The sequence below is a fragment of the Eulemur rufifrons genome, chromosome 7 (assembly GCF_041146395.1).
Source record: "Eulemur rufifrons isolate Redbay chromosome 7, OSU_ERuf_1, whole genome shotgun sequence".
In the NCBI taxonomy this organism is placed as follows: domain Eukaryota; kingdom Metazoa; phylum Chordata; class Mammalia; order Primates; family Lemuridae; genus Eulemur; species Eulemur rufifrons.
The window spans coordinates 189,818,933-189,844,854 of record NC_090989.1 but is presented as its reverse complement, the minus strand read 5'-3'; the positions used below and the strand labels follow the sequence as shown (position 1 = coordinate 189,844,854).

At 39.6% G+C, this 25,922-nt stretch overlaps 1 protein-coding gene across 2 annotated transcripts in view; it reads right to left on the bottom strand.

The window, feature by feature from the left end:
* The window catches only part of SIMC1 (SUMO interacting motifs containing 1), a 78,410-nt gene extending 52,817 nt beyond the window's left edge, over window positions 1-25,593 (bottom strand). Inside the window, exon 1 of one of the 2 annotated variants that reach the window (XM_069473904.1) lies at window positions 25,363-25,593. In XM_069473904.1, the coding sequence (XP_069330005.1) occupies window positions 25,363-25,491 (129 nt within the window). In that variant the 5' untranslated portion in view covers window positions 25,492-25,593. The remainder of the gene's footprint in view (window positions 1-25,362) is intronic. The other variant, XM_069473903.1, reaches the window with a different exon arrangement.
* Between the last annotated feature and the right edge of the window lie 329 nt (window positions 25,594-25,922).

The window sequence follows — 25,922 nt, the reverse complement described above, 5'->3', positions numbered from 1 at the left end:
CTCTTTACATAATCGGACACTTCTTGTAGGCTTTGCTCATTCCTCTCATTTCTATGCTATATCTCTGTGACTGACTTGTTTAATTGAAAGGAGTTGTCCTCGAGCTCTGAGATTCTTTCTTCTGCCTGATGTAACCTGTTCTTAAGGCTTTCCACTGTGTTTTGTAATTCCTTGAATGAATTTTTTCATTTCCAGAAGTTCTGTTTGATTTTTCTTTAGTAATTCAATTTCTTTAGTGAATTTTTCTTTTATTTCCTTCATTGCTTTTGTGTTTTTTTTTTTTTTTTTCCGGTTGGGTTTCTATTTTATCTCATATTTCATTAACCTTCCTTACAATCCATGTGCAAAATTCTTCATCTGTCATTTCAGTATTCTGCTTTTGGTTACTATCCATTGCTAGGGAGCTGGTGTTCCCTTTTGGGGGTGGCTTTTCACTCTGATTCTTCATACTTCCAGAGTTCTTTTGCTGGCTTCTTCTCATCTGGAACAGATGTTGCTTTTTATTTTTGGATTGTCTTTTGTTTAGATACTGACATGCAGTTTAATCTGAGTCAGTAGGTGGTGCTTGTGGGTGTGAATCAACCACATCCTCTATGATTGAGTCAGTGAATGCTGTAGCAGACGTACAAATTGACCTCCTTGTCAGTAGGTGGTGTTTGCTGGAGGGAATGAGCTGAGCTGATTTTTGGACGCCGTGACCACCTCTAGTTCCCCAGGAGAATCCCTGTAATGCCCCAGGTGGTAGGTGGGGCCCTGGACCTTCCAGGTGAGTCCTTTATTCACTGCCAGAGCAGACGGGGGTGGGGGAATGAGGTTGAGTGGGGTTAGGTTGAGTAAGGCTGCCCTCCAGCTCCACAAATGCTGGTAAGAGATATGCAGAGATTAAAAAACCATTACTTCCATCTGGGCTAAGCTGCCCAGAAGGGACTGAAGTGGCCCCACTTAACCAGAGAGTCTGCATGTGGAGGCGGGGCTGTCTGAGACCTGCAATCCTGTAGTCTAGAGCAGGCCTCACTCCTTTTCAACCCTCCCCTTTTTCTCAGTTTCTCCTGGGCCTCTGCCTATAGCTAGGACCTCAAGTCAGCTGAGCTTCCCAAAGACTGTGCTGCAGGCAGGGAGGTTCCCTGGTCAGGGTCCCGGCCTGAGCTGGGGTCGCAGCCTTCCTAAGGGAGAAGGGGTGCCCCACTAGCTCACTGTAGCTAGGACCCACATTGCTCTCTCCCCCGTTTTGCCCCTACAGGTACCTGTACCTCACTAGACTAATTCACAAATATCCCCTTTGTGTCCCTAAGCAATGTGATTGAGACCTGGGTGTACAGGGTCTGGTCTGTGGGCCTGTCCCAGGGCCCCAGAGATCAATCCCTGACCATTCCAAGGAGAAGAATGCTGGTCCCCTGTCACCTATGGGGTGCCCACAAGGGTTCAATGTCCCTCTGCCTCAGGGCCTGTCTTGTTCTAATGGGGCTGCCAGGCAAACAGCCGCACGGAGGGGCTGGCAAGGAGGGAGCCCATAGTCCAAATACCCCTCAGTCCGCTGCAGGACTCCAAAAGGGAAGTTCTGAGCCCTACTCCCTGTAGCAGTTCATTTGTCCCTTTCTGCAGCTGTGGGAGGTGTAGGGGAAAGGAGCAAAAGGAGCAAAATGTCAGGGTGGGAATGAGCAGGATGGAGCCTGGGGGTTTGAAATCCTCTAGGGAGGACAAAGGTTCCTGGTAGGTAGAGAAGCAATACGGCACCTGCTATTTGACTCAAGTCTGTGGGATGGGATGTGCCCCAGGGGTGCTGGGAGCCTGGTGTTCTGTCCACAAGAAGTTTCCTGTTCACTGGTGGCAGCAGTCTCTGGGTTCATGTGGGTAGAAGGACTCTCCAGTTGCTTGAGAGTGGGCAGATGGCAGGCCAACCCAACCTGGGAGCAGGTTCAGGGCCTGGGAGGCAGGAGGCAGTTAGGACCTGGAAGAGGGGCTTGGGTGGATAGGCTGCAATTTGCTTCTTAGGCACCATAGTCCTGCAGATGCAGGTCACCTGCACAGATATCTCGGCTCTCCTCGCCTGCCCAGAGCCCGCACACTCTGGGTGGAGCCCGCCACACCTCTGCATGAGAGCCCTTGGGCCAGGAGTAGGGTGGAGCCTGAAATCGAGTTTCCAAACAGGACCTCTAAGCAGAGTGGCCTGAAGATGGTGGCAGCAGGAGGCAACCGGGCAGATGGCCTGGATGAATAGATTGCAATCTGCTTCTTAGGCACCAGGGTCCCGCAGATGCAGGTTAGCTGAAAATGTGGCTCTCCTTGTGCTGCTCAGAGCCTATGGGAGCAGCTGCCGGTGGCCTTTCAGGTTGGTTCCCACTCCTCTCTGGTCAATTCCCATGCCCTGGTCTCACTGATTTCCAGGGGCGAGGTGCCCATCTCCAAATTCTAGCCTTCAGCCACAGGAAGCCGCAACTCAGTCTAGTCCCTCCACAGCCCAGTGCAATTCTGGCTCAGTGCACCTGAGAGTTCAGGCTGGCTCTCCTCTCCACAGAGCCTGTAGTGTAGCATAACAGCTTTGCACTGACTCCAGGGCTGTCCTTGTCTGAGCAGGCAGGCGGTTTGTGGGAGTGGTGGGCGTCCTCCTGCAGGTCAGATTGCACTGCAGTCCTCCTGCACTCTGTTCTCTATTGATCTCTTTATGCTCTCCAATCTTTGTGAATGTAACTCCCCATCATCTCTTTTTCTGCACTGAGTGTCCCATGCTGCTTCTCTGCAAATTCACAACACTGCTTTCAGAACGAATGATCTGCGTGTAGGCAGCCATCCAGGCTCTTCACCTCCTTCCCTGGGAGCAGTGAGCTGGGAGGCCATTTTTCTTCCCTCCATTTAGTTTTTTTAAAATTCATTTACTGCACAACTCTTGACTTTCCATTTTTTTAGTTTCTATTTCTCTGCTGAGATATTCTAGTAATATGTATTCACTTGTCATATTAAATATTGCAACTCATTGAACATATTTATAATAGTTGCTTTGAAGTTTTAGTTAAACCCAACACAGGCTCATTCAGAGTCAGTTTCTGTTGACTTCCCTTTCTTTCTCCCCATCCTCCCCAAGTATGGGTCACACCTCCCTGCTTCTTTGCATGCCTACACACTGGGTTTGATTGTGTTCCTCTATGAATTGTTGTGGGGTTGTTGTTGTTGTTGTTCTGGGAGATACTTAATTTGCCTGGACTCAAACTGCAAACTTTGTCTTCGTTGCACAATATACGTGCTGGTATCTTTGTTCTTTGTTTTTTCCTCCCCGCCCCCTGCCCCCCGTATCTTTGTTCTTATGGTTTCCAGCTGCTGTGTTAACTTGGCTTCTTGTGAGAGTGGGTTCTCAGCTATGCCTGAATGGCTGTTAGTCAAGGATCTGGGCAGAAATTACATTCAGATTTTGGGGTTCACCCTTCCTGTGGTTTTTCTTGTTTCTAGGGATTCTTCTCTAATTTCTTGCTGCTATGCCAGCCTTGACCTCTGTCCCCTGACATTTCAAGCCTACAAAATTTCAACTTTCTGCCACTCAAGTTGCAAAGGACTGGGGAATGCATTCAGTTAAAAAAGCATTGAACTCATGGATATTGTCCTATGCAGCTATCTTTCAAAAGTAGATTCCTCTTTTCCATCTGCCTGATTTTTCACTGGGCCCTCAGGGAGTATTTTAACAGGTGTGGTAAGGGAGTTTCATAGATTGAAGTAGAATTTAACTGCACCGCTCTCCAAACCTTGGAGTTAGTTGTTCCCCTTTTTGATGATTCCACAGCACAGTGTATATAATAATACTATTTTAGCACACGTCACAGAGCATTTTGCAGAGTACTTGATTATCTTCTCACTCATTTGATAATAACCTCTTTTTGTATCCTGTAACCTTGATACCTATATGATACTTGGACTCAACATATAATAAATTTAATCTAATAATTATCAATTTATCTCCTGTCTTGTCATTCTCCTCTCATAGTCCTCCAACTCCTAATTAATTTACATTTCCATTACATATTGTTCTAATTATGCTTTCACAGATAACAAATTATCTTTCTAATTTTAATAGTTGTATTGCCAGAGGGAGGAGAAACAGAGATTACTAAGGCTCCCTAACATTTGACATCTACAGGGTAAACCTAGGCACTAAGTCCATCAGGCCTTCTAATTAACCATATTTTCAGACCCAGATACCTCACAACCCTGTGAGGTGAATATTATTCTTATTTTATAGCTAAAAAAAACTCAAGGTCAGAAAGCAGAACACTTTTCTTCTGGGTTCTAGACTTGTTTAAATTGGAAGTCTCATATTAAACTATATTAGCAAGCTGCTGGCCCAAGGCTTATCTACTGCTTATGGTGTTAATAATGGGATTTGCTGCTCACCACTCCAGTTTCAGCTCACAGTTTTTGGTTTAATTTTTCTCCTTGAAGATTTCTCTTAATTCCTGGCAGCCCAGGGAGCAGGAGAAATTAGTTTCAGTCAGGATCCAGTTAGGTTTTTTTTTTTTGCTGTTGTTGTTTTGTTTTGTTTTTAGTGGAGAGCCCTTGAAAGTTGGCCATACTGCTGAAAGCAACAGTTCCTGGTCCAGGCTTCTTTACAATATCCCAATATTAGCTACTTATCCTTCCCACTAGGGCCTACTATAGTGCCAGTGACTGACATGGGAGCAGACATATGGCAAAGTGTTCAAGAAATATCAACAGAATTGAATGAAATAATTTTGAGAGGGAAAGCTAATTTTTCACACCTCACATGTGAAACTTCAATAAGACTGAAAATAATAGAGATACTTCAGGTTTCTTTCTACCTATCACTTACTCTTTTTCACAAGGAAAAAGGAATGGCTTAATTATTTGGTAAAACTAGAATCAAGAACTAAATCAGGAATGGCTCAGCCCCTTTTCTCTGTTTCAGGCACCCTACCCTAAATGTACTGTCTGCTTTTTCCTTAGATAAAGTTAACATGCAGGTTCTGCCCTTGCAGTTTGTAAGGGAAGTTAGGTGAGGGCAGAGGTGGGCAAGGGGCAATAAGTTTAATTTATAGATTTAGGGAGCCAAATTGGGCCTTTGGATCCATGAAGCTGATTCTAAGTAGGCATATCAGTCTTATAGTTCTTACGTCCATCACCATCTATTTTACTTGTATGTCTGTCTATGGATTTGCCTATTCTGGACATTTCATATAAATGGAATCATCAACTATGTGGGCTTTTGTGACTGGCTTCTTTAACTTAGCATAATGTTTTTAAAGTTCATCCATGTTATAGTATGTATCAGTACTTCATTCCTTTTTATAGCTGTTATATAGAAATACCACTAGGCACTAGGCACTAAGTCCATCAGGCCTTCTAATTAACCATATTTTCAGACCCAGATACCTCACAACCCTGTGAGGTGAATATTATTCTTATTTTATAGCTAAAAAAAACTCAAGGTCAGAAAGCAGAACACTTTTCTTCTGGGTTCTAGACTTGTTTAAATTGGAAGTCTCATATTAATGAGTCTCATATTAATGAATACTCTGTATTCATTCAGCAGTTGATAGATATTTCTTAGAAACAACATTTCCTTCCACTTGTTGCTATTATGAGCAATACCATGAACATTTGTGTACAAGTTTTTGTGTGAGCATGTGTTTTCAATTCTCTTGGACATATGCCTAGGAATGCAATTGCCAGGTCATATCAAGTTTATGTTTAACTTCGTAAGAAACTGTCAAATATTTTCCAGAGTGACTGTACCATTTTATGTCCTCATGACAATGATTGAGTGATCCAGTTTATGTGCATCCTTGCCAGCATTTGGTATTGCCACTGTTTGTTTTCTTACTATTAAGGTTAGAGTGTGCTTTATATATCCTGGATCTAAGTTTTTTGCCAGATATTTTATAAATCTTTTCTGCCAGTTTGTCTTTTCATTTTCTTAACAGAGTCTTTCATAGAGCAAAATTTTTAATTTTGATGAAGGAAGCCCAATTTGTCATTTTTTTTTTTTCCTTTTATGGACTCTTCTTTTGGTGTCATATCTTAAGAACTCTTTGTCTGATGTCAGGTCATGAAGATTTCCACTTACGTTTTCGAAAAGCTTTATAGTTTTACATTTTAAATTTAAGTCTATGATCCATTTTCAGTTAATTCTGATATGTAAAGTTTATGTCAAAGCTTTTTTTTTTTTTTTTGCCTTTTAGTGTCCAGTTGTTCCAGCATAATTTGTTGAAAATACTATCTTCCCTCCATTGAACTGCTTTTGTACTTTTGTAAAAAATCAGTTTGCTGTAATTGTGTTGGACTATTTCAGGACTCTGTATTCTATTCTATTAATCTATATGTCAATTTGTCCACCAATACCACAGTGTTGTGATTACTATTGTTAAATAGTAAACCCTAAAACCAGATAGTTTGGTTCCTCCAGCAACACCTCCAACGATATTTTTCCTGTTGAAAACTCTTTTGGCTAATGAAGTTCATCTCCTTTCCACATAAATTTTAGAAACAGCTTTTCTACATGTATAAAGCATCATGCAAGAATTTTGATATGAATTAAGTTAAATCTATACATCAATTTGAGGGGCAATGACATCTTTAGTATGTTGAGTTTCCCAATCCATGAATACATCTTTCTACTTAAGTTCTTCTTTCTTTCAGAAGCATTATGTAGTTTTCAGTAAACTGATCCTATACATATTTTGTTAGATTTATACCTAAGTATTTGATTTTGGGGGATGCAATTATAAATGGTATGGTTTTTAATTTAGGTTTCTAATTGTTTATTGCTAGCATATAGAAATATAATTGATTTGTGTTGAATTTGTATCCACTGACCTTATTAAATTCACTTATTAGTTCCAGGAGGGTTTTCTTTTTGTACATTCTTTGAGATTTTCCATGTAGATAATCATGAAATAGGGACAGTTTTATTTTTTCCTTTCCAATCTGTATACCTTTTATTTCCTTTTCTTGCCTTATTGCACCAGCTACGGCTACCAGTACCATATGAATAAGAATGGTAAAAGCAGAACTCCTTGCCTTGTTCCAGATCTTAGGAAGAAAGCATTCAGTCTTTCACCGTTAAGTATGATGTCAGCTCTACTTTCTTTTTGTAGATGCTTTTCATCAGGTTGAGGAAATTCTTTTCTATTTCCAGTGGTTTTTTTTTTTTTTTAATCATAAATAGGCACTGAATTTTGTCAAATGTGTTTTCTATATCACTGGGTTTCATCATGTGGTTTTTCTTCTTAGAACTACTACTAAGATGGATTACATTAATTGATTTTCAAATACTGAACCAGCCTGGAATTCCTGGAATAAATCTCACTTAGTTGTGGGATTTTTATATATTGTGAGTTCGATTTGCTAATATTTTGCTGAGAATTTTTATGTCTATGTTGATGAAGGATATCACTCTATAGTTTTCTTTTTCTGTAGTCTGTCTGATTTTGGTATCAGGGTATTACTTATCTCATGAGGTGAAAAATGTTTGCTTTTCTTCAATCTTCTGAAAGAAGTTGTATAGAATTGGTGTTATTTCTTCTGTAAATGTTTGACAATATTTCCTAGTGAAATATTTGGGGCAGGATACTACTTTTTGGAAGGTTTTATATTATTAATTTAATTTCTATTATAGTTACAGGACTGTTCAGATTATTTAATCTTGGGTGAGTTTTGTTAGTGTTTTGGGGGGAGGAGTGGTTCATTAACTAAACTGTCCATATACCTGCAGTCGTTTACAGTAGTCTCTTTATTATCCTTTTAATGTTGGTGGGATCTATAGTGATAATCCCTCTTTCATTCCTGGTATTCATAGTATGTTTCTTCTCTCATTTATCAGTCTAATTAGAGGCTTATCAATTTTATTGCTCTTTCAAAAAATCTTTTACTTTAATTTTCTGTTTTTCTGTTATCAATTTCAGTGATTTCTGCTCTAATCTTTATTATTTTCTTCCTTCTGCTTGTTTGTATTTCTTTGTTTAGTTTCATAAAGTGTGAGTTTAACATTATTGATTAAAGACCTCTCTACTTTTTAAATATATAAACATTTTGTGAAATAAATTTCCCTCTAAGCACTGCTTTAGCTATGTCCCGATCTTTTTTTTTAAATTTAAAATTTATTTTTATTTATTTATTTTTATTTCAAGATATTATGGGGGTACCAACATTTTGGTTACAAGTAATGACTTTGCCTTGCCTAAGCCAGGGCTAGAGGTGTGCCCTTCCTTCATATAGTGTGATATGTTGTGTTTTCATTTTAAATTGGTACTTTAAATTGGTACAATTACATTGTACCAATTTTGGTACAAAAATGAATATTTTTAAATTTCTCTTAAGATTTCTTCTTTGATCTATACATTATTTATATATGTGTTGTTTAATTTCTAAATGTTTTGAAATTTTCCTATTACCTTTTTGTTATTGATTTCTAGTTTAATCCCCTTATGGTCAGAGGGCATAATTTTGATGATTTCAATTCTTTTAAATTTTTTAAAGTTTGTTTTATGACTCAACCTATAGACCATATGATAGATATGGTCTATCTTGGTGGATGTTCCATGCATGAGAGAATAGAACAGAACATATATATTTTGCGTTGCTGGGTAAAGTGCCAACTGTCCTTTTGAAAATTTTAACCTAGTTTTTGGCCTATATACTAAGAATAAGGCGAAGAATGACTTACCTCTTCCAGGCTAAGAAAGTCACTTTTTAGTTTCTACATAAGTAAGACCAGCCTTTGGAAATTTCAAAAGTTGCATTAAAACAACAGAGTCTGAAGGACTCTAGAGCAGGAGATCTTCTCTTCATTACCACAGTGAAAGAAATCTCACAGAACTCAAGCTCTAATCCCCAATATTAACATAATAAGTACAGTGTAGGTGCATCTTACTTGGGAATTAAGTTCCAAAGTAAACCAGTAAGACAAACACAGTGCCTATTTAAAAAATAGTGCCTATTTACCTTGAACTTGAACTCGCATAAAGGGGTTCCCACTGGCCCAAACTAGGTCAATTTGAGCATCAAAATAAACTGCTGGTGGGACTGCAAACTAGTGCAACCCCTATGGAAAGCAATATGGAGATACCTTAAACAGATTCAAGTAGACCTACCATTCGATCCAGCAATCCCATTATTGGGCATCTACCCAAAAGAACAAAAGTCATTCTATAAAAAAGACACCTGTACCTGAATGTTTATAGCAGCACAATTCACAATTGCAAAGACGTGGAAACAACCCAAATGCCCATCAATTCATGAGTGAATTAGTAAAATGTGGTATATGTATACCATGGAATATTACTCAGCTATAAGAAATAATGGTGAGATAGAATACCTTTTGTTCTCCTGGAGAGAGTTGGAACCCATTCTATTAAGTGAAGTATCTCAAGAATGGAAAAATAAGCGCCACATGTACTCACCAGCAAATTGGTTTCCCTGATCATCACCTAAGTGCACATTAGGGAATAACACCAATTGGGTTTCGGACTGAGGTAGGGGGTGGGGGGAGGGAATGGGTGTATACCTACATGATGAGTGCGATGCTCACTGTCTGGGGAATGGACACGCTTGAAGCTCTGACTTGGGGGGATGGGCGGGACATGGGCAATATATATAACCTGAACTTTTGTACCCCCATGATAGGCTGAAATAAAAAATAAATAAATAGCAAAAAAAAAAAAAAAATGGCATCGAAGCAATTGGATATCCATAGGCAAATATATGAACCTGGCCCTAACTCTTATACTTCATACCAAAACTAACTCAGAATGAATTCTACAGACTTATAAATAAAATCTAAAACTACAAAACTTTTAGGAAAAAAAGTAGGAGAAAATCTTCAGGCTCTAGGCCTAGGCAAAGAGTTTTTAGACAATACCAAAAGCACTATCTATATAAATAAGACCTAATCAAAATTGAAAACTTTTACTCTGTGAAAGCCTATGTGAAGAGAATGAAAACACATGCTATAGACTGGGAGGAAATATTTGTAAACCACATATCTAACAAAGGATTAGTGACTAGAATATGTAAAGAATTAATTCTCATAACCTAACAGTCAAAAACAATAATCCAATCAGAAAATGGGCAAAATATATGAACAGACCTTTTACTAAGAAGATATACAGATGGTAAATGAGTACATGGAAAGATGTTCAATATGATTAGCCATTAGGGAAATGTAAATTAAAATCACAATGAGATATCACTACACATCTATCCAAATGGCTAAAGTAAAAATAGTGACACCACCAAATGCTGGATGCCAGGAAACTAGATCATTCACACCAGGGCTGTCCATTAAGTACCCAGCCATTGTTAACAATAAAATATAATGAGGCTGGATACTTTCTGGATAGCCCTCGTATATTGCTAGTGGGAATGCAGAGTGGTACAGCCACTCAGGGAAACAGCTTGGTAATTTCTTAAAAAACTAAACATATCATAGGACCTAGCAATCACACATCTAGGCATTTATCCTAGAAAAATGAAAACTTAGATTCACACAAAACATGTACATAAATGTTCATAGAAACTTTGTTTATAATATCCTCAAATTGAAATCATGCCAGATGTCCTTCAATAGGTGAAGGGTTATAAACACTGTGGTACATACCACATGGTACATACTGGAATACTATTCAATTATAAAAAGGAATGAACTATTGACACACCTAATAACTTGGATGAATCTTCCAGATATTATGGTGAGTGAAAAAAATCAATCCTCCAAAGTTATATACACACCTGCGGTTCCCAACCCCTGGGCCACAGGCAGGTGTGCCTGTTAGTAACCAGGCAGCACAGCAGGAAGTGAGCAGCAGGCAGGCGAGTGAGCGAAGCTTCATCTGTATTTACAGCTGCTCCCCATTGCTTGCATCACTGCCTGAGCTCTGCCTCCTGTCGTATCAGCGGTGGCATTAGATTCTTATAGGAGCATGAACTCTATTGTAAACTGCACATGCGAGGGATCTAGGTTAGATACTCCATATGAGTAACTAATGCCTGATGATCTGAGATGGAGCCGAGGCAGTGATGCTAGCATTGGGGAGTGGCTGCAAATACAGATTATCATTAGCAGAGAGGTGTGACTGCACAAAGACCATAATAAATCAATTGCTTGCAGACTCATATCAAAAGCCTATCAGTAAGAGACAAGTAACAGTTAAGCTGCATTTGGTGGCAGGCTTATAGTGGGAAGTGAGTTGACGTATTTCAATTGTACAGCTGCATCTGGAGGCAGCTTTAAGTCAGAATCCGACACTTATTTTAGTCTGCGTGGGGCCTGCCCATTATTTTATTTACCACTTCCATCCGCACCTCTTTCCCACACTATGCACTTGTCTCAGTCAGTTTTGGTAGGCCCCTACCAAAAATAAGTAAAAAACAAACATTGCTGGAGAGTTTCTTTGAAAAGGGGGAAAGACCCAATGATGAGACAGCAGAAGACTTTAAGACCGCCAACAAAATGGAAGCTGCATTTAAAAGAAAAGTCTCAATAGGTTTTATTAAGGGACTAGAAAAGCTTATTCTAAAATTTGAATGGAAGAACAAAAGCCGAGGTTACCCAAGAGATTTCTGAAGAAGACAGTGTGGTACTCACACTACACAAAAAGACAAATGGAATAAAGAGCATTCCCAAACACACCCACACATAGGTGAAAACTGGATTTATATCAGAGCTAGTATTAAGACTAGGAAGGAAATTATAGACTTTTCAATTAATGGAACTAGAAGAACTGGTCATCCATATTGGGTGGAAAATGAAATGCTATCTTCACTTTACACAAAAACCAGAAGTCAATTTCAGGTGTATTAAAGACTTAAAAATGTAAAACACAATTAAAAATCTTTTAGAAAAAAATATGAGGAAATCTGTACAACCTCTATATAAGGAAGAATTTCTTAAAATAAGATACAAAGTACAAACCATAAAAGAAAATATTTGATTACATTAAAATTAGCAATTTGTGTTCATCAAAATCACTCTAAAGTTGCCAGACAAGCCACAGACTGGAAGAACTCCGGCAGTGATTGATTTCAGAATACTATATAGCAGTGAAAATGAACTAGAGGCATATGTAATAATACTAATTTTAATACTGGGAGGAAAAGCATGATAAAAGAAAATAACATACAGTATGATTCCATTCATATAAAGTTCAAAAATAAGCAAAAGAAAGCTATATTATTTAGATACATACATACAGGTGGTAAAATTATAGAGAAAAACAAATGATTACATAAAAATCGGGAAGTAGTTGGGAAGAGAAGGGGTAGCACCGCATGAAAGTAGAATGTAGTTGAACCAAGATGCATTATGTAGGACTTTTATAGTGCTGGCAATGTGGTTACATGGGCTTTTGCTTTATTTGTTCCACCATATGATTGCTTTATATATTTTTCTTATGTGAGTAAGATCTCTTTCAATCAAAATATTTTAATAAAAGAAAATTTAAAAGTTGCCAGAATAAATGTAATAGGAAATTCCAAGATCTACATGAAAAAAACTTTAAAAGCTCATAAATACCTAAATACAGTGAAGTACTATTTTTTTGTTTTTGGATAGAAAGAGGCAGTACTGTAAAAATGGTTAAATCTTCTTAAATTAACTTTGTAATTTAAAATGCTGGCTGGGTGAGGTGGCTCACTCCAGTAATCCCTGCACTTTGGGAGGCTGAAGCAGGAGATCACTTGAGGCCAGGAGTTTGACCCCGTCCCTACTGGGGAAAAAAAAAAAAAGGAAATTGGCTAGGCGTGGTGGCAAGTGCTTGAGCCCAGGAGTTCAAGGCTGCAGTGAGCTATGATCATGCCACTGCACTCCAGCCTGGGCAACAGAGTGAGACACCATTTATTAAACAAACAAATAAATAAATAAAAATAAAATGCTGAGAAATTTTAGAAAATTTGGTAAAATGACACTAAAGTCGATGTAAAACATGTGAAATTGATTAAAAAAATAAAACTAAAAAAAGAGAGAAAAGAAATATGTGACAAAAGCTAGAAAAACTCTGGGAAATGAGCTGGAGACTAACACCATCCTAATTTTCATTATATACTATTCTCTAATGTTTGAATTTTTAAAACAAGTATATGTAATTTTTTAAATTAAACTTTATTTCTTAGACCATTTTTATGTTCATGGCAAAACTAGGCAGAAAGTACAGAGAGTTCCCATACATTCCCTATTCCCATACATACACTACACCTCCCCGCGTTACTGGCATCCAGCACCACAGTGTTATATTTGTTATAATTGATGAACCTATACTGACACATCATTATCACTCAAGTCCTTAGTTTACATTAGGTTTCAAACTTGGGGTACATTCTATGTGTTTTGTTTTGGTTTTTTTTTTTTTTTTTTTTTTGAGACAGAGTCTCACTCTGTTGCCTGGGCTAGAGTGCAGTGGTGTCATCATAGCTCACTGCAGGCTTGAACTCCTGGGCTCAAGCGATACTCCAGCCTCAGCCTCCCAAGTAGCTGAGGGGCGCAGCTAATTTCCTTTTTCTTTCTCCAGTAGAGACAGGGACTCCCTGTATTGCCCAGGCTGGTCTCAAATTCCTGGCCTCAAGCCATCATTCTGCCTTGGCCTCCCAAAGTGCTGGGATCTACCATGCCCAGCCTGGTTTTTGACAAACGTATAATACATATCCACCATTGTAATACCATACAGAATATTTTCACTGCCCTAAAAATCCTTGGGGCCCTGCCTAGTCAAACCTCTCTCTCCCCAACTCCTGATCTTTTTACTGTCTCCACAGCTTTGTCTTTTCCAAAATGTTATATAGTTGGAATTATATAGTATGTAGTCTTTTCAGACTGGCTTCTTTCATTTAGTATTATGCATTTAAGTTTTTTCCATATCTTTTCATGATTTGATAGCTCATTTCTTTATAGGGCTAAGTAGCAATTTACTTATCCATTCACCTACTAAAGGATACTTTGCTTCCAGGTTTTGGCAATATGCATAAAGCTACTATAAACATCTACATGCGGATTTTTGTGTAGACAAAAGTTTTCAATACATTTGGGTAAATACCAAGGAGTGCAATTACTTAATTGTATGGTAAGAGTATGCTTAGTTTTATAAGAAATTGCCAAAATATCTTTCAAAATGGCTGCATCATTTTGGATTTACACCAGCAATGAATGAGAGTTCCTGTTGCTTCACATCCTCAGCAGCATTTGGTGCTGTCAGTATTTTAGATTTTGGCTATTCTAAGTGAGTAGTTGTCCCTCATTGTTTTAATTTGCAATTCCCTAATGATGTATGCTATTAAACATCTTTTCATATGCTTACTTACCATCTATCTGTATGTCTTCCTTGATGAGGTACCTGTTTAGGTCATTTGCCCATTTTTTTTAATTGGGTTGTTTTCTTATTGTTGAGTTTTAAGAGCTCTTTGTATATTTTGGATAAAATATCCTTTATCAGATGTGCTGTTTGCCAAGTATTTTCTTACAGTGTGTAGTCTGTCTTCTCATTCTCTTAACATGTGTCACTCACAGAAGTTTTAAATTTTAAGGAAGTACAGTTTATCAATTACTTCTTTTATGATTATGTCTTTGTTATCAAATCTAAAAAGTTATCACCAAACCCACGGTTATCTAGGCTTTCTCCTATGTTATCTTCTAGGAATTTTATAGTTTTACATTTTCAATTTAGGTATCTGATCCATTTGGAGTTCATTTTTGTGAAGAGTGTAAGATCTATTACATTCATTTACATGTAGATTCATTTTTTTTGCACGTAGACGTACAGTTGTTCCAGCACCATTTGTTGAAACACTATCTTTGTTCCATTTTATTCCCTTGGCTTCTTTGTCAATATATTTATATGGGTCTATTGATGGGATCTTTATTCTGTTTCATTGATCTATTTGTGTATTCTTTTGCCAATACTATACCATCTTGATTACTGTGGCTTTATAGTAAGTCTTGAAGTTGGGTAGTGCTAGTCATCTGACTTTGTTTTTCTCATTCAATGCTGAGTTGGCTATTCTGAATCTTTTGCCCCTCAGTATAAACTTTAGAATCAGTTTGTTGATATCCGCAGAATACATTGCTGGGATTTTGACTGGTATTGCATTGAATCTACAGATCAAGTTGGGAAAAAGTAACATCTTGACAATATTGAGTCTTCCTAACCATGAACATGAAATATTTCTCCATTTACAGTTCTTTTTTGACCTTTTATCACAGTTTTGTGATTTTCATTATAAATATCTTATATTTTGTTAGCTTTATACCTATGTATTCAATTCTCTTTTGGTGCTAATGCAAATGGTAATGTGTTTTTAATTTTCAATTTCACCTGTTCATTGCTAGTATATAGGAATGCGATTGGTTTTTGTATGTTAACCACGTGTTCTACAACCTTGCTGTAATTGCTTATTAGTTACAGGAGGTTTTTTATTGATTCTTTCGGATTTTCTAATTGACAATCATGTCTTCTGTGAACAAAGACAGTTAGTTTTATATCTTCCTTCCCAATCTGTGTATCTTTTCTTTCCTTTTCTTGTCTTACTGCACTAGCGAGGAATTCCAGCACAATGTTCAAAATGAGTGGTGAGGCGACATTCTTGCCTTGTCCCTGATCTTAGTGGGGAAGCTTCAAGTTTCTCATTGTTAAGTATGATATTAGCTGCAGGGTTTTTGTAGATTTTTTTTATGAAGGTAAGTTCCCCTCTATTCCTACTTTGCTGAGCATTTTTAGCATGACTGGGTGTTAGATTTTTGTCAAATCTTTTTTCTGCATCTACTGAAATGATTATGTGACTTTCCTTCTTTAGCCTATTGATGTGGTAAATTGCATTAATTGATTTACAAATGTTGAACCAACCTTGCATACCTGGGACGAATCCTATTCAGTCATGTTGCATAATTCTTTTTGAACATTGCTGGATTTGATTTGCTAATATTTTGTTGAAAATTTCTGCATCTATGTTCATGAGAGATATTGGTCTGTGGTTTCCAATTGTAATTCTTTGGTTTTGGTATTAGAGCAATGCTAGTCTTAGAGAATTAGTTAGAAAGTATTCCCTCTGTTTCTATTCTCTTAAAGACTGTAGAGAATTTGTGTCATTTCTTCCACAAATGTTTGGTAGGATTCACTACTCAACTCATCAGGGCTTGGTGCTTTCTGTTTTGGAAGGTTATTAATTATTGATTCAATTTATTAGATATAGGTCTATTTAGATTATCTACTCATATACCATTTATACAAAAAATTAAAGTTTAAAAAGCATCAGTTTCCCCAAATTGATCTACAAGTTTAATAATTATAAACAGAATTTCAGTGGGATTTAAAAAAATAATATAGAAGATGACTCAAAAGTTCTTCTGAAAGAGAAAGTGCTCAAGAATAGCATAGAAACTGTAAGGGAAAACAAAAATAAGGATGCTTTGTCCTAATGAATATTGGGACAAACAGAATAGCTACAGTGATTCAAATATGCAGAAAATATATTAACATACTAATTTTATAGAAAATAGAAATAGGCTCTAAATTACCTGGAAACAGTTTATGACACAAGTAGTTTTTCATATCACTGGGTATTCCATTCAATAGTGTTAGACGACTTAACCAGTTGAGAAGAGTTTCTACTTCTGGCAAAATTCCAGATAGTTGAAAATGTTAAGACTGTAAGATTGACACAACTATAAGAAGTATGATAATATCCAGGTTGGCCAGAGTATAAGAAAATAGATACTCTCATATATTGTTAGTATTAGAAAATATGTGACAACCTTTTTGAAGTATAACTTGGTGGTTATATATCTGTGAGTATTCTTATTTTTTTATGGCAATATGGTTACTAGGATAAGTTCAGTAAGAATTTGCTCTCTCTTTATAACAGTATACAACTGAAAACATTGGTTATATTACCAAAGCCTTGCCTGGAAATATCAAATATTTGAGAATGCGCATAGAATACCTAACTTGAAGTGTTCCCAGCCTTCAAGTGAGTAAAAACTGCTACCTCTTGGCAGGTTCAGGAACCTCAGGACTGTAGGTAAAATCTAAAGTCTGCCTTGGTTTGCCTTCCAAGCCTCAAGAGGTTTTTAAATCTGAGATTCCTATGTAATCAATTGCTATCTTTGCAGCACTTGCATAATCAGACCAAAATTGATGAAACTAAATTTGTTTTACAAATTAGTCTTACTCTAATGTTCTTTGATAAAAATGAGAATTACTATAGAGAGAAAAGTTGTATTTCCAAAGGAAAGCTGTAACACACAAGCTATTACTTGCTCTGTCACCCAGGCTAGAGTGCAGTGATGCAATCATAGCTCACTGTAGCCTCAAATTCCTGGGTTCAAGCAATCTTCCTGCCTCTGTCCCCCGAGCAGCTAGGGCTACAGGTACATGGCACCATGCCTGGCCTCATGCCCAGCTAATTTTTTAATTTTTTGTAGAGGTGGGGTTTTACTATGCTGCCCTGGCTGGTCTTGAATTCCTGGGCTCAAGCAATCCTCCTGCCTCAGCCTTCCAAAATGCTGGGATTACAGGTGTGAGCTACCGTGCCCAGTCCTCCTGTGTACTGTTTTTGAATTCTTGTTGTATACCTGTAGACTGGACTAGATTCTGAATTATTCTAGAGATCTCCACTCTAACTTTCTTCTATAGAATTATTATAAATGGGAATGACTCTGTTCTTGAAGCCATAAATTGAAACTAGATGAATTTTAAGAGACAAGTTTCATGCCTGATGTATGGGTCACACAGAAAGTTCACCAAACCACCTGATACCATAACCAGAGACATTCAAACTACAAACCAGGATGAAAAGTTGACATTTTCACATTGTCAAGAGCTCTTCCCAAGCTCTCTAAAGTGTGATATTACGATATGGAACAAGAGTCCATATCATAATGAGACTCCTACCCCTCTGAATGCCTACCTTTTTCATTTGGCAGGATAATGGTATAATGGAAATTTCACAATCAGTAGCTGCTGCTGGTAATTTGACAGAAACAGACCTAAGAGATCCTGTTTAGTTCACCTAGTGGGTGACTTTGGCAACGTCCCTAATACAATTGTTACTCACTCTGCTTTAATTCAACCCAGTCATGGGATATTGGATGATAAAATTACTCTATCTTATCTATTGGTTAAATAAGGAAATGTCTATGCTATTGCTAATAGTATATGCTGTTCCTGGATAAATTCCTCTGGGAAAGTTGAGACGCTTATACACAAAATAAGAAAACAGGCTGCATGGTTACAACAGGTCTCATCTAATTCCCCGTGATTTATTCAACTAGTTGCCTTTAAGCCTAGGTTCATGGCTCAAAAACTACTGTGCAAACTGAGATTATCATTTACTTTGTATTTTCCTTTTTAAACTTTCTACCTAAAAATTGAAAAAAAATGTTCAATTTCTGCAGAAGTACAATTCCTAACAGAATAATGCTGGCTCAGCACTTTGAGATGATAGCAAATGTCTACGAAACAGGCAAAATTGAACTTAACAATGGACTCTAGGTAAACTTAGCCTGAGAGCCACTCCCTCCAAATCTCCCTTGTTGCTCAAATGTGGCTGGAAGGATTTTGACAATGACTCCTAGTCACCAATCACTACTTCTGACATGGGACTAGACCAATAACCCAGGACGGTTCCATCCTAGCAGACATCCCTGATGTCTGAGGGACAGACATCAAAACCTAACTACAGGTTGACTGATCGGTGATGCTTTTGGAAAAAGATCTTGATCAAAAAGGGGAAATGTGAATGTTGTCAGAGTCAAAACGGAATCATTTGTGTTAAAAACCCCAACAAACAGAGACAGGCAAGGCCATGAAGAGAGGATTCTCATGCATAAATGCCTGATAGCAAGAACCATCACAAAAGACTCTGTAAAAACCAGAACCTTACACAAATGCCATCACCTTACATAAACTCTGTACCTCCACTCTAGCCTGAGCCACAATTAACTCTGGCCTGGATTACTGCAGCAACCTTCTAACTGATCTCCCTAATTCCACTCTTGTCCCCTTACAATATCGTGGCTACACTTCTGGTTTGTTTGGGATTTGACACCCTGCCCACGTAGCACCCCTATTCATTTGCAAAAAGATTCCCACTTGGATGATAAGTTATATGGTCTCCTTACTTTTCACAGTAGCTAAAGTCACCTTTTAAAAATGTATTATAAATCAAAACATGTCACTGCCCTGCTTAAACTCTTCAAAGATTTCTTACTGCATTATGATAATATCTGAATTCCTTATTGTGGTCTACCAGGCCCTATAAGCGAACCCACCTATCTCTCACCTCTTCTGACTCTGCCTTTCAATCATTACAATCCAGCCACACTGGCTTTCTGCTCCTCTAATAAGTCATGCTCATTCCCACCTCTGAGTCTTTGGTTTTGCTGTTCTCTTTGCTGCTACCTTATTCCTCTAGATCTTTTCATTAACAAGTTTCTTCTGTCATTCTGTTCTCAGATCACATATTAACTCTTCAGAGAGGCCTTCTGTGAAAACACAACCTAATGTTCCCATCCCCACCCAAGTTACTCTCTATTGTATTTTTCACTTATTTGTTGGTTTGTCTGCTGCCTATCTTTCCCCAACAGAATATACGTCTTTTGTCATCTTGTTCACCTCTGGCCCCCAGAGTCAGAGCATGTGCTCAATAAATATTTATTAAATAAATGAATCACAAAGAAAAAAATTAAAACCATGACAGCTTATAGAACCTGGCTATCAAATCAGCAAAGATTAAAAGAACAAAAAAACCCTACTTTTCTTCCAAACACTGCGTATTATCACCTGAAATTACATTTATGTGGTTTTTTACTGCTTGTCTCCCCTCACTAAAAGAAAAACTCCACAAGGCAGGGACCTGGTTTTGTGCACAGATGTACTTCTCACACCTATAAGAGTGGCTGGTATATAGTAAGTGTTCAATAAATATTTATTGACTAAAGTAACAATACCTAGGGGAGACTAGGTAGTAGAGAAAGGGGTATGATTGATCATGCACTATTGGTAAGAATATAATTAGTGCACAATTTCTGCAGGAAATTATGGCAATAGAGTTGACTTTTGAACAACATGGGTTTGAACTGCATGGGTCCACTTATATGCAGATTTTTTTTCAATAAATATTAGAAAATATTTAGGAGGTTTGCGACAATTTGAAAAAAACTCATGAATTGCGTAGCCTAAAAATATTGAAAAAATTAAGAAAAAGGTGTGTCATGAATGCATAAATGTAAATACAGGTCTATTTTATCATTTACTACCATAAAATATACATTAATCTATTATAAAAAGTTAAAATTTATCAAAACTTGCTCAGGCGAACAAAGACAATACATGGTGACATTTGTAGTCAAAATAAATAAATGTAAAGATGCAGTACTAAATAGCTGCATAAAATTAACTGTAGTACATACTGTACTATAATAATTTCATAGCCACCTCCTGCTTCTATTGTGGTAAACTCAACTATCCACTTAAACACCTGTGAAGGTTAATCATCTCAGCATGAGCAGTTCATCTCTCTAGGAAACTGTATCACAGTTGTGATGTTATGATATTAATATATATATTGGTTTTCATCCATGGTTCCTGTGAAATTTCCTAACTCCCATCGTCCTTGTTATAATGTTGGGGCACTTTAGGCCTCAGGAGATAGAATCTCTCTCTGACCTTCTCCTGTCCTCTTTTCAATCTGATTGTGGGTCAAAAGACCCTCATTCCAGAGAAGGTCCTGCTCCACACTCTGGAAGAAGGTATACTATTAACACAAAGAGAGGCCAGGAAGAATCTGAACAGACAGGCCTTGCTGTGTTTCAATCATGTGCCTTTTGTCCAATCACATTTCTACATGGTTGTCAATCATACCTATGTAATGAAGCCTCCATAAAAACCCAAGATGGCTGGATTCAGAGAGCTTCTGAACATGAAGACGTTCCTGGAGGGTGGCATGCCCAGGAGGGCTTGGAAGCTTCATGCTCCTTTCCTCAAACCTTGCCCTATGCATCTCTTCAGCTGCATCCTTTGTAATATCCATTATAATAAATCAGTAAACGTTTTTCCTGAGTTCTGTGAGCTGCTCCAGTAAATTAACTGAAGCCAAAGAAGGAGGGGGTTATGGGAACCCAAACTTAAAGCCGGTTGGTCAGAAGCCCTAGAGGCCTAGACTTGCGACTGGTATCTGGGGCTGGGAGCCCTGTCTTGGGGACTGAGCCCTCACCCTGATACTATCTTCAGGTAGATAGTGTCAGAATTGAATTAGAGGATACCCAGCTGGTGTCTGCTGCTTGGTATGTGGGGAAAAATCCCACATTTGGTCACAGAAGTCCTCTTTTGTGTTGATTGTTGTGGAATTTAGAGGAAAGCATGGGTTAGGGAGTGTTTTTCCTAAAGCAATAGTAAAAAATAATCTTTTTCTTTTCCCATAGCTATTTCGTATTTTTCATCATGTTTAGTGCAATACTGTAGACCTTGAATAACACCAGGGGACTCATACAAAGTGCCACTAGTGATGCTGGAAGCACTTCTAAGAAGCAGAGAAAAGTCATGACACTACAAGAAGTTGAATTGCTTGACATGTGCCACAGATTGAGGTTTGCAACTGCAGTTGCTCACCATTTCAGACAGACGATTCATCTTGTAAACAGACAATGTAAACTAACAGTATTGATAAACACAGTATAGTACTGTAAATGTATTTTCTCTTCCTTATTTTAATAACTCTTTTCTCTAGCTTATGTTATTGTAAGAATATAGTATATAGCACATATAACATACAAAATATGTATTAATTGACTATTTATGGTATTGGTAAGGCTTCCAGTCAACAGTAGGCTATTAGTAGTTAAGTTTTTGGAGAATTAAAAATTATATAATTTGCTGGGCAGGTGGCTCATGCCTATGATCCCAGTACTTTGGGAGGCCAAGGTGGGAGAATTGCTTGAAGCCAGGAGTTCTAGACCAGGAGCTCTCGCTGGGCAACAATGAGACCTTGCCTCTATAAAAAATTAGCCAGGCATGGTGGTATGTGACTGTAGTCCCAGCTACTGAGGAGGCTAAGGTGGGAGGGTCACTTGAGTCCAGGAGTTTGAGATTGCAGTGAGCTGTAGTGACGTCACTGCCTGAGGAACAGAGAGAGTCTGTCTCAAAAAAAAAAAAACAAAAACTCAAAAATTTACATGTGAATTTGACTATGTGGGGGGTTGGCACCCCTAATCCCCCAAGTTGTTCAAGGGTCAACTGTATATATCAAAAACCATGAAAGTGGGGCACACCTTTTGACTCAGCAATCTCAATTCTAAGAGGAACTTATCCTAAACAAATGAATAACGATACAAAGATTATTTTTGAGGGAATTTCTCATTGGGTTGTTTATAATAGAGGAAACTTAGAAATAAAGGCATGATATCTATTAATAGGAGATCATAAATATAATTATAAATTTGTACAAGGAAATAATACATTAAAAATATTGATGAAAATATGTATTTATTGGTATGGAAAGAGATCTAAAATATATTAAGAGAAAAAGGCAAGCTAAAACTCCCTACATGTATAGTGAGACTTCATTTTTGCAAAAACATGTATGGGGGACATACAGGTATGTCTGAGTGCACATGTGCATTTATAGGTAAAAGTTTAGACAGACATATAAAAATACTAACACTGGTTATCTTTGGATGGTAAGATAAGGGCAATTTAAATTTTCTTCCTTATACACTTATAAAATTTTTTATAATTAGGTCAACCAAAATTAACTATCTGAAAATGTTGTGCTTTCATAAACAAACAAACAAACAAACAAAAAAAACTCCAAAACTAACACCGACATATTTCATCAACTCAATAAAGACTAAAGCTCAGGTTAAGAACCAGCAGTTCAGAAATGTCAACAGTATTAGATATGGCCTTCTTTTTTCCCGAATTCATGCAAGTTATTTCCCCTTAGTCAATATTAATAAAAAAGAAAAAATATATGTAAGTTGTTTCTTTAATTTCATTGCCTGCCAAGCTTGAGAAGGTCAGGACTGGCTTAGAGACAACACGAAGAGCAGCAAAAGCTATCACGTATGTCGGACATTTTCTTTGCATTGCTTCATTAAAAACCTTATAACAATCCTGCTAGGTAGGTGTTAATGTTCTCATGCTCAAAAGTTGAGAGGAGATAGAACTTGCCAAAGCTCAAATAGTTGCTATATGGGGGATCTTCATTTGAATAGAGGTCTCTCTGACTTCAGAGCCTTCAGGAAAAGATAGAGAAAGGCGCTTTAGGCTTTATAACCTTGCAAGTCTCTCAATGCTTCTGATCTTTTACATGGTTATCCTACCCCCTTTATCTAATTTGCAAGAAATATAATAGGAGAACACACTTGGAGCTTTTAGAGAGCTGGAGTAAATATCCAGAGAAGCAAGATTTAAAATGGGTACTGCTCTTTGGAACTTGCCCTTTATTTCTATGCAACTGAAAAGGCTCAAGATCAAAATGTTTGGGTGAATGGTCACGGGGAGAGGAACAGAATACACCAATGTATATGCGTGAAGGACCAAAACAGATTGGGATAAGGATGACATCTGCCCAGTGAAGAAGGAAGCTGGACCAGGATGAGGAGGAATGGACAACACCTGGGAGGAAAGGAAGCAAGGCAGGAAAAAAAGTTAAAGGGGGACTGAGAGAAGGGGCAGTAGAAAAGGAACTAGGAGAAAAGGCAGTTGTGAGTTATTCTGCAGTATTTTTTCCTCCCACCTTTTTTCTCTGTACTCTTTTCCTTGATGATCTCAGTCACTATTAGGCCTTCACTCCTTTCTAGTTGAAAGACTGCCAAATCTCCCAACTTTTCTCCAGAGTTTAACTCCTCCAAGCCAGCCACATCCCCCTGTATTTCCTATCTGCATTTAAGTCCAATAGGTCCGGCCTGAATTTGGCATCTCCTCTACCCTGAGCCTGCTCCTATTGTTATACTCACCCTTACTTATCAAACATCCATCTGACCCTGCTCTTTGTCCCCCATTCCTTCAATCATTCTTTCATCCAACAAATATTTATTTTGGATCTGTTATGTCCTACACACTCCACCACAGCACTAGGTATATCCAGTCACTTCATGAAGTCAGGGCATTTCTATCTTGAAAATCTCTTGTCTGTCCACCTCTTTAGCTGCCCAACTCAACTAGAGATATACTGAGAATCCCTCAAGCAAGAAACCCTCTTGCTTGAACATATAATACTATATGTGGCACACCATTCATTCTACAGTGATCATCTAGCACTTGGCACTGTACCTGAGACACCAAAGCGACAGTAAACTTGCTGAAAAGGAAATTGGTGCAGCAGAAGCTAGGAGACTTGTCTTGAAGGAGTATTTGCATGTGAAGCATGCTGTTTTCCTTAAACCGTATCAACTGTTCACATAACATCAGCTTGATAATTCTTTTATTTCTGGGTGTGGCTTTGGCAGGCTGGGGAGATTGTTGGAGGTCTTCTGATGGAAAGCTGTCCACCTCCCACCTCTTGAGTAGGTTACCCAATAATCACTTGTCGCATATATCACTTTATGACACGGACCACCGATGTTGTGTTCTCCATTGTATCCCTGTCCCCTAGAACATCTGGTCCAATAGTACGAGTTCAATAAATATCTGTGGAGGATTCTCGAAAGGCAGGGACCATAGAAGTTTTACCCCTCTCCCCGCCTCGGGAAAGACAAAGATGAAGAGGCCTGAGGGTAAAGAAACAGTGCGAGATGTTTCCCTCCCTACTCTCTCAAGGCTTGGTGCATGGGAAATGTTTGCTGAGCAAGATAAATCGCCCTCCTGCACAACTCCAAAATCGCGCCCCTCGGCAGCCAGGCCTTGGAGAGCAGCCACCACATGGCCCAGGCCCGCGCTTCCCTCGCTCCCAGCCTGGGCTCCTGTTACCTCCCTGCACACATCTGTGCCCACCACAGGCCAAACAATTACACGCTCCCGCGTTCCAGCCTCGAGGTCCAGGTTGGGGCTGCGGCCCGGCCCCCCAGGACACCCACCCCCAGCCAAAGCTCTGGGGACGCCCGCGGCCCTGGCCTGAGACCGCCACCGCCGGGGGCTCTGGCAGGCCCCGCACCAGGCGCCCCGGACGTCGTCCATGTGCTCGTCCGTCCACCGGCCGCTCTCCAGCCGCAGCCCGCTGGGGCTTGAGGGATTAAGCCAGGGAGGCCTGGCCGGGCCCTGCCGCGCTCCTCCGGGCCCGAGAGGCCGGGAAGGCGCAAGGCGGGAAGACGCTGCAGCTGTGAGGCGCCAAGGGACGACCGGTGGCGGCGGGCCCTGCCGAGGGTCGCGAAGACGCACGACCAGAGCAGAGGCTACGCTCCGGCCGCGGCGGGGCTAGGCGAGCGGCGGCTCCCTCACTCACCACGGTCCGGCGGGGCAGCGCGCCGGGGGTCCGGGACAGGGCCCGGCGGAGCCTCCGCGCCCGGCCCGAGCGGGTCCCCCCGGAGCTCTCGGAGCCGCTGTCGTCCGAGATCACGATAAAGTCCTCCATGGCTGCGGGCCCCGGCCGAGCCAGCGCGCGAGCGGCCGGCAAGCCAGGCGGCGACGGCGGCGGCGTCTTCGGTTCCTGTTGCCGAAGCGGTGGCGGCGGCGGTAACCCAGGCCATCACCCCGCCTGTCCCGCCCCTTCCCGCCCCGCGCCCCGCCCCGCGCCCCGCCCCCTCCGGCCCCCTCCGGCCTCGCCCCGCCCGCCGGCGTCAGGCAGCCGGGTCCCGGCCCGCTCGCCGTGCCTGGCGGCGTCCGTTAGCCCTTCCCTTCCTGAGGGGAAGAGAAAGAGAAAGGAATCAAAGCCGACTTGGGCCGGAGTTGCGGGCGTGCGAGACGCTGAGACGCCGAGGCTTCCCCACCTGTTTCCAACTGACGAAAGTGTGAAGTGAGGTGTGGCCAACCCTGCCTGGCCCAGGTGTGACCTGGCCTCTCTGA